At 37.4% G+C, this 14,075-nt stretch overlaps 1 protein-coding gene across 1 annotated transcript in view; it reads left to right on the top strand.

Annotated features, from left to right (window-relative positions):
* The window catches only part of CUNH12orf56 (chromosome unknown C12orf56 homolog), a 65,980-nt gene that overhangs the window by 9,013 nt on the left and 42,892 nt on the right, over positions 1-14,075 (top strand). The window contains exons 2-3 of the mRNA XM_004861393.3: positions 6,283-6,442; positions 13,743-13,815. Coding sequence (XP_004861450.1) covers positions 6,283-6,442; positions 13,743-13,815 — 233 coding nt within the window. The remainder of the gene's footprint in view (positions 1-6,282; positions 6,443-13,742; positions 13,816-14,075) is intronic.

The following is a 14,075-nucleotide window of genomic DNA, read 5'->3' as shown; positions in this document are numbered from 1 at the left end:
TGTGGTGCTCGGAATTGAATTTGGCCTTGTGCGTGATGGGTAAACATTCTACCACTGAGCTAAATCCCAACCCTGGAACTTCTTCATTTTCGGGTCAACCCCAGGTAATATTGTTGGATCAGTTTTACAGAAAAAGAACTTGAATGACAGTTTAAGCAGTTTGCTTAAGGTCATCCATTAAGTGTCAGAATCAGAATTTGAGCTAGATAATCTGGCTCCAGGTTCAGTGCTCTTAATCTCTAGGTTATAGCTGCCTTGGCACATAGTTGCTCATAAAAAAATTCTTTATTCAGTTGACTGAATCCCCATAAGACTTTAACTTCTTTGAAAATAGAAACCCATCTTACATCTTACATATTTCAGTCTGGGGCTTTTTAGGAGCTAAATAATATCTACGATAAATTGAATTGAATAAATTAGAAACACCTAGATAATTGCTGCAAGTTTGGGAGTATTTTTCTGAAATTAAAAGCTGATAGAAGAAATTTGAGTTAAGGCTATGAAGTCAAGGTGAAGGGATAAGGTAAATATGGATTTGCCCATAAAATACAGTATTGGAAACCAAGGAATAAGGAATACTTCCTTACCTTTTGAAAGTAGTATTTTAATATAAGTAAAAGAAATCAGAGCTGGGGATTTAGCTCAGTAGTTCTGGCACCTGCCTCACAAGCTCAAGGTCCAGAGTTCGATTCCTGGTACCAAAAAAAAAAAAAAAAGATATCAATGCCAGTGCAAGTATAAATGTGGCCAATAATGATGTAGATCACAGATATTTAGTTGAAGAATTAGAGATATTTTCAGATAAATATAACTTCATATATATAATATACATATATTTATTTGAGATAATAAAGAATATTTCTTTTCCTCTCTAAATGCCCCTTGCTGCCATCATCAAAGACAAATACTAGATTGAGTGGACCATGAATGTGGCTCGGTGTTTTATTACTGAAGTTCTTATGAAAAATCAATGGTCATTGCCTTAGTTCCTTTTCTTGTGGCTCAGACACAATACCTGACACCCACAATTTAAAGGAGAGTTTTTTTCAGCTGACAGTTACAGTCCATAGTTAGTTGGCTCCAAGGCAGAAATGGCATGGTGGAAGGGCATGGGCAGAGGAAAGCTGGTCATGTCATGGCAACCAGGAAGCAAGAATGAAGGAAGGAGGCCAGGAAGGAAAGAAACCTTTTCAGGTCATGCCACTAGGGAACTACCACTTCCAACCAGGCCCCACCTTCTAAGGACACACTCTGCCATTGATGAATACAGAGCCCCCATGATCCAGTCACCTTCCAAAAGCCACACCTCTGAGTGCATGAGGCTTTGGGGGGACAAATCTAAACCATAATAGTCATTAATAATGACCAATACTGATTGAGCATGTACTATGTGTCAGCCTTGGGCAAAACATTTTAAATAGATTACCTCTCTTAATCTTATTAACTTCATAAGGAAGATAATATTCTCTTTTACAGAAAAGGAAACAGGCAGAGAAGTGGTAAATACTTGTACAAGGTCATGTATTCAAAAAACATCTGAAAAAACAAAAGACATCTGAGCTGGAATGTAAATGCAGGCCCTTTGCCCTCAAAGTCAACATTTTAAAACCATGTTAGCTTTTCCATCTCTGGACCCAATACAAGGTACCCACAATTTAAAAGAGGAGAGGTTTAATTTGGCTCATAGTTTTAGTCCATAGTTGAACAATACGAGGAAGAAACATCACAGCGGAAGGGCATGGGAGAGCAAAGGTGTTTAGCTCATGATAGCCAGAAAGCAGAGCAGAAGAGTGCCAGAGAAGGAAGGGTCCAGAGACCATGTATAGTTCCCAAGGCCACACCTCCATGACCCATCTAGACATATCCAGGAGGATGCTATATGTATCTGCTAGGTATTTCTTAATTCCATGAAATTGCCATATCAAGATTAAGGGTCACAATGCATCTGGAAATAACTGGCCTATTGTAAATTCATGCTATTTCCTTAGGAAGTTTTAGATAAAGACCACGTATTTACCTGAGTAGGTGAATTATGTGGTTCCTAGGCATAGGTTGCCAAGGGAGGAGGGGATGAACTTATAAACAAGATGCCTTTTTCACTCCACCACACCATTACTCTATAGACAAGATTGTTGTCCTTTATTTTATTTATTTATTTTTGGTACCGGGGATTGAACTTGGGTCCTTGTGCTTGTGCAGCAGGTGGTGAAACCACTGAGTTAAATCCCCGGCCCCTAGATTGTTGTCCTTTTAAGCTGAAATTAGTATCATAAAGTTCAGGGACAGCCTTGACTGAAAAGGCCCAGGTGAGATGTAGCACCCTTCTCACAAGCCCAAAACTTGAAATGATTTTTTTTTTAGTCTTTCTTAACTATGATTCTAGGCCCTGAAGTAATGATTTTTCAAGTCTTACACGGAAATAGTCTAGGGAGGCTTCAATATTTTGATGGGGCACCATGTAATTCTCAGCTGGTAATTCCTTTTGTAATATGTGAGGGGATCACTTCATGCCAGCAATATTCACAGATTCTAAAAACAACTCATCTACTCAGACTTCCTTAGGGATTGGTACACTACATCTCAGGTAGAGTATAATGGAAAAAACCACCTGGTGGAGACTACAATGAGTTTTTTAATTATGACAATATGAGGATTTGCAAAGTTCCAAATGTAAAAATAGCTTCTACTTAAGACTAAGCTTATGTGCAATGTGTTAAAGGTAATTGGTAGCATGGTTTAATTTCAGAAAAATCCACTCAAAATGCCTCCAATATTGGTCACTTTATCAGTGTATTCAATAATTTGGGTTTGCTATTGGTCCTCCTTTATAGTCTCTCAGAAATACTCTTGGAAGAGGTAACTCATTATAATTAATTAATTACACTGAAAACATATTCAGAAAACAGCTGAGCTGGAATGTAAATCCACCTCCAGTAATTAATTAATTACTTGTTTTTCTTTCCTTTTTGGAGACTAGAAAAGCTTAATGCTTATTTTGCCTAAAGGACATTAAATCCTGAAAGGACCATGGAAGTTGGAAGACTTCAAACACTTTAGCTCTGGCTGGGCCTTACTTCTACTACTTAATAGCCCCTTAAGTAAACTCATCTTGAAATACAGGTGACCTACAGACTTCACCCTGTACACTACTTGTACTGAATGAATATTAGATTTTGTATGGGATGTTTCATCAATGTTTTGATTACCAGGAACTAAAAATACAAAAATGGGTAAAAAAATGGTGTCTGCTTTTGAGTATCTCATAATTTAGAAAGGGAAGTAAGCACATGAGAAAGAAGAAAAACAGCTGTAAGAAGATAATTATAATGAAATGTGAAAATAGATATAATAAATAGAATATTGTAGGAACCCAGAAAAGGAAGTGACCTATTCTGTCCAAGGAATTACATAGGTGAAATTTCATGGAAGAAATGAAAAGCTTGATCTTTTTTTTTTTTTGGTACTGGGGATTGAACTTGGGACCATGCACTTACAAGGCAGGTGGAAGCACCACTGAGCTAAAACCCCGACCCTAAAAAGCTTGATCTTGTTTTTTTTTTTTTTTTTGGTACTAGGGATCAAACTCGGGTACTTGCACTTGCGCAGCAGGCGGCAAAACCACTGAGCTAAATCCCCAGGCCTGAAAAGCTTGATCTTAAAGAATGAATGGTACTTTCCAGACAGAGAAAAAGGGCAAGTTTTTCTAAAAGGAGGAAATAGCATGTGCTTGATCAGTTCTCTACAGTATGTCTAAACTCAAATCAGCAGAACCAAGCAGCACTCTGCTTCCAGGAGGGCCATATAACCTTTCTGTTTCAGGATTTCTTTTACAGTTTGTTCTGACTAAGATCTAAACAGGAAGCACACATTGCACTTGATAGTTATCTCTATCTTTTATTAACTTTTTCTTATGGAAAATTCCAAATCTAAAAAATCTAAAATGAAACGTATAATGAACTTCCAAATGCCCATCATCAGTTTTAGTAATTATGAACAGCTGATCATGTTTTACCTATCCACCATGTATTTTTTCACTGGAGGATTATCTTAAAATAGTTTTCAAACATCATATTTCATCAGTAGATACCTCTTAAAGATATATACTTTAAGGAATAAGGGCAACTTAAAAAATAATGCAATTAGTAATGCCACCTAAAAATTAACAATAATGCTTTAATAACATGAAATACTCTGTCCAAATATCCCCAACTTGCTCAGAAATGTCTTTTTTTTTTCTTTTGGTACTGGGAATCAAACTGGGGTCCTTACGCTTATGGGGCAGGTGGTAGAACCACTGAGATAAATCCCTGGCCCTCAGAAATGTCTTTTACAAGTGGATTTGTTAAAATCAAGATCCAAAACATCCCTACACCTTATTGGTTGATCTGTTTCTTAAATACCTTTTATTCTACAGTAATTCTTCCTTTCTCTATTCCTATCATTTATTTGCTAGAGAAACCTGGTGTCTTAGTTACTTTTTTGTTTTGTTTTGTGAGACAGGGCCTTACTATGTAGCTCAGGCTGGTCTTGAACTCACTATGTAGCCTCAAACTCACAACGATCCTCCTGCCTTGGTCTCCCAAGTGCTGGGATTACAGGCATGCACCAACATGCCTGGCTTCTTAGTTACTTTTCTTGTTGCTGAGACAAAATACTCAACACCCAATTAAAGGAGGAAAGGTTTATTTGGCTCACAATTTGCAGAGGTTTCAGTTCTTAGTTGGCTGGCTCCAAGGCAGGGTGGAATAGCAGAGGGGCATTGTAGAGGAGAAATAGTTCATGGCAGGCAGAAGGCAGCAAGGCAGAAGCAGCAAGGAACAAGCAACCTTCTTTCTGTCCCTTGTGTTTTATCTAGATTACCCACCCTTAGGGCAAGTGGCATGCACACACAAATCAGGACAGCTTTAATCCTAGCATCACACCATGAATCAGTCCCCGCATGACATCCTTGATCCCAGCAGCACACACCCTAGATCCAGCCACCTCTGAAAAACCCCATTTATGACCACATGAGTCTTTATGGGGACATGTAGATATAAGCCATAACATCTGGTAACTTGTAATGGAAAATTTTCCACATTCTAAATTTCCATGATTGCATTTCTGTTGGGCCCTTTAGTATGTTTCTCTGTCCTCTCTATTTCCTATAAACTAGGATGAGAGAAAGCCAATTCTATTTTTGGAGGGGCAAGAATGCTCATAGTAGGTGTTATGTACTTTCTATTTCATGAAGTAATTACATATCATCTTTTTTTTCAGTACTAACAAACTCAGAGCTTCACACATGCTAGGCAATTGCTCTACTGAAAATAATTTTTATAATTGAATTTGAGTAGATACTGACAGCTTTTCATTGATCTGTTATCTTCAATTATTCTTAAGTTGGATTTAAAATTTTTATTATTATTTAATATTTCCTTCTTATATTTTTTAACAAGAGAAAGATGAAACTGCATGATTATAGAAAATATTTTTGTCTAAATTCTAAGTTCTTGAAAAATGTTTATAGTGGAATTCCTTCTGATTCTTGAATTAAATGGTTTACATATGCCTCTAATGAGTCTCTGAATTTATTATTAATTTTCCAATAAGATATTGTCACTGCTGTCATAAAAGGGGAGCAGATTATTGAAGAGAAGACCTAAAAATCCTCAGTATTTATTAATATATTTTCCATTTTAAATAAAAAATAGAAAACAGAGCACTTTGGAGAAAGCAGAGCACATTTCTAATACCTCAAATCTAAATGTACTTAGAATCTCTGTGGATTATGGGGACACTGTCTTCTGCATAGAAAAATCCTAGTTTAAACCCAATAATTGTATATTTTTGAAACAGAATCCATTTTCAAAATGGAAGTGGAGAGTGATATATTTTAATACATAAAAACCCTGTTACTATTTAGTTAGTAACTGTATAGGGTAAAGAGTTCCTTGGGTTCTATTGCTGAGCACATATTTTATTTTTGGGATGTGTGTGTGTTTAAAGACAGGGTCTCCGTATGTTGTCAAGGGCAGCCTTGAACTTATGATGTAAACCAGTCTAGTCTCCAACTCACTATCCTCCTGCCTCCAGCTGCTAAGTGCTGGTGAGCACATTTTTAGTGAAGACTAAAACAAATGAAGGAAGAATTCAGAAACCTAAGAGAAAAGATGACCCAGTGGAGCATATGAAAAGAAAAAAATGTAGTTTAAACTTTCCCTTAGTGATGGTGGATTTATTAACTCCAACTGGGTAAGTAGTCATATTTGTTTCTAATAAACTCAATTAATTTTCTTTCAGATTGATGATTACCCAGAATTTTTGAGTTCACCAGCTAGAGAAAGCAATCAACACATTTGTATCATCTATTCTTCAACTGGTTTGAAAAAAAAGTGTGAAAAATCAAAAGGTGTCAGGAAATTCCTATTTCCATTTCATCATGTCAATGCTAACAAAAAGGGTATGTAATATTTATCAGATATATGAGTAGCTTTTCTTTTTTAACTTAATTTTATTTTCGATACCAGGGATCGAACTCAGGACCTTATGCTTGCCATGCAGATATGGTGCCACTGAGTTACATCCCTAGCCCCAACTTAATTTTTATTAGCGTATGATTTCATTCATCATGGGGAATTGGTACATGTACATATCACATCTTAATTCTTTTTATGTTCCTTTCCCCTTCCCCTCCCCCTCCCAAAAGGATATTTCTTGAAATGACATTTTTAAAAGACCAGTTTTGTTATGAGTTTTAAAAAAACTAATATTCTTTACATTGAGATGAACTGAGCAATCAATCAATTATACTGGGGCACAATTTGCAAAGAGTAAAGGGTATGGAGGAAGGAAAGAAATGAAACAAAGGAAGGGAGAAAAGGAAGGAAGGAGGAATAAGGGAGGGAGGGAAGAAAAATGAAGCCAGGAAGGAAGGAGGGAGGAAGAAAGCGAGGAAGAACAAGTGGAAAGAAGGAAAAAAGAAAGGAATGGAGGGAGAGCCCTTAACTTGCAAGGCCTGTGCTAGTAGTGTCAGAATTGAATTGAATTTTAGGACAACTGGTTGGCGTCCAGAGAATTGAAGAATTGGTTTTTAGGTAGAGTAAAGCTCTTAAAAATTTGGTGTGAGGACAGTTGTGAGCAAAAAAAAGCTCAGATGTATATAGAGAGATAAATAAAAACACAAAGCTATAGTTATGCCTATATACATACGAGTCTTTTAAGATACCTACCCCTATAATTGGAAATTGGTGAAAAGCAAAGAAAAAAGGGCATCGACTTTGGACTTGCCCTAGGCCAGGTTTGGTGCATGTACCCTCACATTTCCTTGCTGTATGACCTCTGCAAGTCACTTAACCTGTGTGAGCCTCAGTTTCTTCATTTCTCTTACTATTTTCAGAGAGTTATTGTGGGCAGGGCTGTGTATACAGCTGGGATGGCTGACTTACTGGAGTCAGCCTTTAAGACTACACCCTTACATAGAAGGAAAAAGGAAGAATGAAGAGACAAGGTGGTCCGTGGATAAGCCCTTTTACTTCTGGCCCCATCCAGAATAGCTAGATTAGCCCAAACTAGCCCCTTTACCTCAACTACACTCCACTGCAAGCCAGACAGCCTCTTGGACTATTAAATAGCTATGAAATGTAAGAAAATTATATGGTGTTTGCATACTTTCATTGACAAGTACCTTTCCATGCTGACATGCTGCAGCATGGAAACTGTTAGTAGAAGTTCTCATTAGCAGGCTTATTAAATCCCTGGTTGCTCACCAGGTCTCTTGTCAGACTAATTAGGGCATCTAACTGGTGTTGGTTGCCTTAAATGCATATTTATCCTTGTCCACAAGCATAATTATTCTTGGGGGGTTTTTCAACATAAGAGCAGCATAAAAACACACATTAAAAGAATGTAGTAAAAATGGTAGAAGTTTTATGAAATTTAAATCCCCAGAAACTTTGCAAATGATGTTAAAGCAGTGAAGAGTTTATCTTGTGTACATGCACATGGCTATTGATAGAATTACACCTTCTGCCACCTGTTCTTTACTTTCATACCCAAAGGACCCATCTGACACTTTTGTGCAAGGGCTTATGAGGCAAGCAGCAGCAGCACGGAGCTACATCCCTGGCTGCAAGGGCTTATGAAACACAAAGCTGCCTCTGTCACAAGGAACCATAGCACACATTCCAGGATAAAGACATTCTCCTTTTCCATCATGCTAACTGTGATGTGCTCTGCATTTTCTGGTCTCTAAGCTGTGTGTTTCCTGCATTAGGTATTGCTGTATATAGGGCTCCATGTTTCACCTCCCAAACATTCTGTAATACATCATTCTGAAGGAGGAGTTAAGCTCAAGCCTCGCCGACCATCTATTTATCAATAGTCATTAACAAAACCTTTAATGTTAATGATGATGTAATGCCTAGAGAAAGCATCAACTACTGAGCATTTAAATATAGATAATTATTATGACTGACTCCAAACCTCTTGGGTGAAAGCCTAGGGAATATTTTTATCATGTGGCAAAGGTGTCCATGCTTTAGTCAACTCAATCATCAAAACAAAGGAAGCTCAAAATTGCAAATCATTCATAGTAAAAATACCTGGTTTAAATCATCAAGCTTTTACAGGATTCCTAGTTAGGGCCAACTTTTCTAGAGATATAGAGAAAAAGAAATTTTTCCTCCTTAGTATATATGTGCCATTATATAGGCCATACTTAGCTTTTTTACATTTAGATGAAAGAGGATGCTTATTAAACTGGTAGCCAGTTTCCTATTACTTTAACAAATAAATCTAAGATAAATCAATTTAAGAGGAAAAGTTTATTTTGGGCCACATTTTTGGAAGTTTCAGTCTATGGTTAGTTGGCCTTGTTGCTTTTGGGCTTGTGGCAAGGCAGCATGTTATGGAGGGGAGCTCATGGCAAAGCAAGCTGCTTACTTCATGGAGGTTAAGAGGCAAAGAGAAAGACAGGAAGGGCTGGAGTCCCAATATTCCCCTCAAGAGCACTCTTCCAATGACCTAACTTCCTCCCACTAGGCCCCATCTTTTTTTTTGAGAGAGAGACAAGGTCATGCTTTGTAGCCTGGGCTGGCCTTGTAGCCTTATCTGACCTTAAACAGGCAGTGATCCTCCTGCCTCAGCCTCCCAAATGCTAGAATTACAGGCATGTGCCACCATACCCTGCTCTACCTTTTAAAGGTTTTACCACCTCTCAATAGTGCCATGGGCTGGGGACCAAGCCTTTTACATAGGAGTCTTTGGGAAACATTCCAGATCCAAACTATAGCAAACTCTAAATACACAATACTGATGGGAACAGAGTGATGGTAGTGAAATGTATTAATAGCTAAAGCTCTTGAATAGATTGGATTATTAATTATTTAGGTTCAGGTATATTGTAGAATAGCATTGCCAATAGGACCTTCTGCAGTGGTGGAAATGTTTTACATCTAGTCTATGTTTAATACTGCTGCCTGTGACCACTGAGCACTTGAAATGTAATTGAATTTTAATTTAACTTAATAAACTTGAATAGCTACATGTGGCTATTCAATGACCAGCTAAATATTCATTGAAGCCCTAGAATCACAGAAGAAACCTTAAAGGTTTAGTGGTATATTTTGAAATACTGTGTTGGCATGAAGTAAAATAGACTAATCTCCAAAGAATAAAACATAATTTAATAAAATATAAACTCAACCACAGATAATCTATCTATCTATCTTAAACCTAAGACATTTCCCAAAATGATGGGGGGATAATCCTAAAACTAAAGCAACACAGTACTAATGAATCTCTCAGGTTTAGTGGGTAGTTTTTATATAGGGAACCATTAAAGTTTTCCCAGAGGAGTTGGTTTTGATAAATACAATAAACTTTCTGAAACTGAGGAAACATATTATTTTTAATTCATTTGTATCCCTTCTAAAAAATGTTCCTCAGCTGGCCAGCACTGCTGAACATTCCGTCAAACATGCATTGTGCAAATTGAAGACTTCACATCCAAGCCACTGAAGAAGAATATGAATGGCCACATGCGTCCTAAGAGACAGTGTCAGTTAACTCTATCTTTGGGCTGTCTTGTCATTCTTGCCTGTCCAGGCCAGACTCTGGCAAGAATGTCTGCACGACCAGACATTTCACCAAGTATAGAAACAGAAGTTGAACTGTACTTGTGGAGAGCACAGATGTTTCTAAAATTCTCCACAACACTGTTACAAATGAGAACTTGAAGCTAACAGAAAGAGAAGAAACAGGGACACTGACACTAAAGTTGCTTTGTCACAAATCTTTAATGACCTCACACAAAAAAGAGAGATCAAGTTTGGTTAGTGAACTCAGATGAAATCAGGCTTAAGTGAAAACTTAAAACTAGGTATAGATTATTTTAAGCCTCAGTGGTATCTTCGTCCTTTTCAGCAGGCCAACAGTAATGGGCTCCATTTTTCCTGTTCTTCTCCAAGCTGCTTGTTCCTATTTTGCTGAACACCCAGGACCCTGTGGTTCACCTCCTACACCTAGACTTTCTGTAATACATGGTCCTAAAGCAAGAATTAGGCTTAAACCTGTCTTATCTATGGTTACAAGTGCTAATATGTTCTATGTAATTTTAGCAATAATAAAAGATGTGGTTTAGGGCCAGGGATTTAGCTCAGTGGTTTCGCCACCTGCTGTGCAAGCACAAGGACCCAAGTTTGATCCCCGGTATCAGAAAAAAAAAAAAAGACGTGATTTGCATCACACATGGTAGCAATATCTGTGAAATGGCTGCTGCTAGAACTGACTGTGATGATTGTGTCTTTAAGGTTCTTAGCTTGAAAGTAGGAAAAAATGGTTCTGTTTATATTAATGTTCAGGGGAATTTATTATAAAGATTTTGGAGTCTCTTAGAGAATCTAAAGAGGAAAATATGAGTTAAACAGTGGAAAAACAAACCCAGGGACCTATTCCAGGGCTCGAGCATCCTATGAGGGATTCAAAGATTCCTTGCTCTGTCTTTCAGGTCTAAATACCAAACGTCCAAGGGAAGGTACTGATTTACTTAGCTTGAGTCAGAAGCCCACTTCCAGACCAGTAAGTGATGACGACTAGGCTGTGCAAGAGTTGATCCAGGTTTTGTGGAGGCTGATACTCATACAGTTTGGAGAGCCCACTTAAAACACCAAATATGATGCCTGCAGCACTCCAAAGAAACTTGGATGAAAAATTACAAATATAAAGTGCTTGTGTACACTCCCAAGAGGGGAAGTAGAATAGAAGAAAAACTGAAGTGTGGTCTTTTGCTATTGATGATACCTTTTTTTTTTTTGGTACCGGAGATTGAACTCGGGTCCTTGTGCTTGCACAGCAGGCAGCGAAACCACTGAGCTAAATCCCCAGCCTTAAGTGTGGTCTTGATTATGGTTGAAATGTCTTCCCAGGGCCAGGGATTTAGCTCAGTGGTTCCACCGCCTGCCTCACAAGCACAAGGTCCCAAGTTTGATCCCCGGTACCAAAAAAAAAAAAATGTTGGAATTAAAAAAAAAAAAAAAAAGAAATGCCTTCCCTTTGTACATTTTACAAAAATATCTAGCTATGTGAATATATTATTAGGGTCTCTCATAAGACTTTGGAAACAAAATCATGCAAATGAGGGGCACCAAAGCTTAAAGCATCACTCATTTCAAAGAAGTCTTTTTCTTTTCTTTTCTTTTTAAAGATGGAGGCCCTTGGGCTAACTGTAGGAAGAGGGCAATTCTTCAAAAAAGGGAGGTGTTGGGAACTCAAAGGGACAACCACTGTTTTAGTCCATTCCTGCTGCTAAATCAAAATGCCTTAGACCAGCTAATTTATAAACAACAGAAACATATTGATCACACTTCTGTAGGTTGGGAAGTTCAAGATTAGGACTCTAGCTAATTCAGCCTCTGGTGAGACTGCTTTCTGTTTCGAGGATGGCACCTTCTTGCTGCACCTTCACATTGTGGAAGGGACAAAGGCAGTGTCTTTACATGGCAGAAGGGGTAGAAGGGACTGATGTGTTTGCTTTTATAAGGGCACTAACTTTATGGTTTAATTACTTCTCCAAAGGCTCCACCTCTTAATACTACCACACTACTAGGTACCAACATATGACTTTGGGGAGAAAACAGACATTAAGATGATAATGAGCATTTCACCTTGACTCCTTCAACAGTCACCTGCAAGAATGCTTTTATTTATTTATTTTATCAAGTGTTTTATTTCAAATCTCCAGGCAGTCTCTGATTTTTATAAGTAGTACTGGACTTCAAGGAGTCCAGTATAAGTAGTGACCTCTTATACCTAGACTAGTGCCAGCCATGTCTTTATAGATCCTATCCTAAATCATCTTTGGCCCTCCAAAATGAGGGATTTCCTTCTCCTAAATATGTAGCTGTCTTAGACTCCTCATAGACACACAAAAGTGAGAAAAAGGGGCTGCACAGGACAGTTCCAAAGAATATGGGTCAAACTCAACAAAAGTACACTAAAGGTTTTGCATTTTATTTTATGTAAATTTTGCCTCAAAAGAAAAAAAAAACACTAAAAACAAGACAAAAACAAAAAAGGGAAAGAGGAAGAAAGGGAAGCAAGCAAGCCAAGCAGAAAAATAGCTAAGAGAGTCAGAAAAATCCCAGGAGTTCTCTGTAGAGGTGAGGGCTGTCTTCTCTCCTTGTGGTGTTGATGGGCTGTGTATCCTTGACTCATAACTTTTCTGCAGGGAATCAAGGGGTTTAGAGAGAAGTGCTAAGTCTCTATGAGAGGCTAGAATGTGTAGCTAATACTGACCTCTTGCAGTAGCTTTTGGAAATGTTAAGTTTGGATGGGCTGGGGATGTAGCTCAGTGGCAGTGCACCTGCCTTGCAAGCACAAGGTCCTGAGTTTGATCCCCAGTACCATAAAAAAAAAAGTTGTTTGGTTCTTGTCCAGAATATTTACTATCCACTATTATTATTTATTTCCCCAAATAAATAAACAAGATATACTCACATTATGGAAGGAAATAACAATTTCTTTGTGTAAATTATGATCAGTTTTTTAATTTTTACTGTAACTCAAGCTAATATTTATTGCATACCTACTGTCAGGCATCAAGTGAGTCATTTTTATACATATATTGTTTCTCTTCACAAAAACTATAATCTCATTTTTACAAATTAAGATACTGAGGCTTGAGCAGTAATTTGTAAAGTTCACTCAAGTGGTTAATGAAAGGATCTAAACTTGAGCATGTGTTATAATATCAAAGCCAAAGTTATTTTTACTTCATCATGCTGCCCAGCTTCTATATATATATATATATATATATATATATATATATATATATATATATATATTTGGTTTTTTTGTTGTTTTTTTTTTTTTTGGTACTGGGGAGTGAACTTGGGACCTTGCACTTGCCAGGCAGGTGCCAGAACCACTGAGGTAAATCCCTGGCACCCCAGCTTATAATTTTGCATAGCTTTTTTTGTTTGTTTGTTTCTGAAACAGGGTCTTGCTATGTAGTTCAGGCTGGCCTTGAACTCACTATGTAGCCCGGGCTGGCCTCAAACTCACAGCAGTTCTCCTGCCTCAGCCTCCTGAGTGTTGGTATTACAGGTTTGCACCACCAGGCCCAGCCTACCTTATAATTTTGGACATGCAAGTTTTTGTAAGTATGATCAGTTATCAAATCAATACATGTGCCTAGGTCTTCTTCATAAAAATTCAATCAAACTAATTAATGATCAAATAATTTTTTGATTTTTTTTTTTAAGTCAAGGAAGAGGATGGTGGCCCTATCTTTTGGAGAGGTAAAGAGCCTAGAAGTCTGAGTGAATCCTCTTTCAGGTGAGATTATTGTTTGTAGTATGGTTTTGATTTATTGACTGAAACTTATTTTATAATGCAATTTGTTTTTCATTATGCTTTTAATCTACTAATGACTTTGGAGTGAGTTCTGTGTATCTCATATATATAATAATGAAGATTTTTCTCTTAAATTCAAATGCAGTTACTTAAAATAATAAGATATAAATTTGCTCATTTCCACAGAATATATAGATGTTGCAACATAAATAAATAATTTACTAAAACTCAATTGAAAAACA

The sequence above is a fragment of the Heterocephalus glaber genome, unplaced genomic scaffold (genome assembly GCF_053883595.1).
Source record: "Heterocephalus glaber isolate CG9 unplaced genomic scaffold, H.glaber_assembly_v1.0 deba00001569, whole genome shotgun sequence".
In the NCBI taxonomy this organism is placed as follows: domain Eukaryota; kingdom Metazoa; phylum Chordata; class Mammalia; order Rodentia; family Bathyergidae; genus Heterocephalus; species Heterocephalus glaber.
This window is presented reverse-complemented; position numbering and strand designations above follow the sequence as displayed.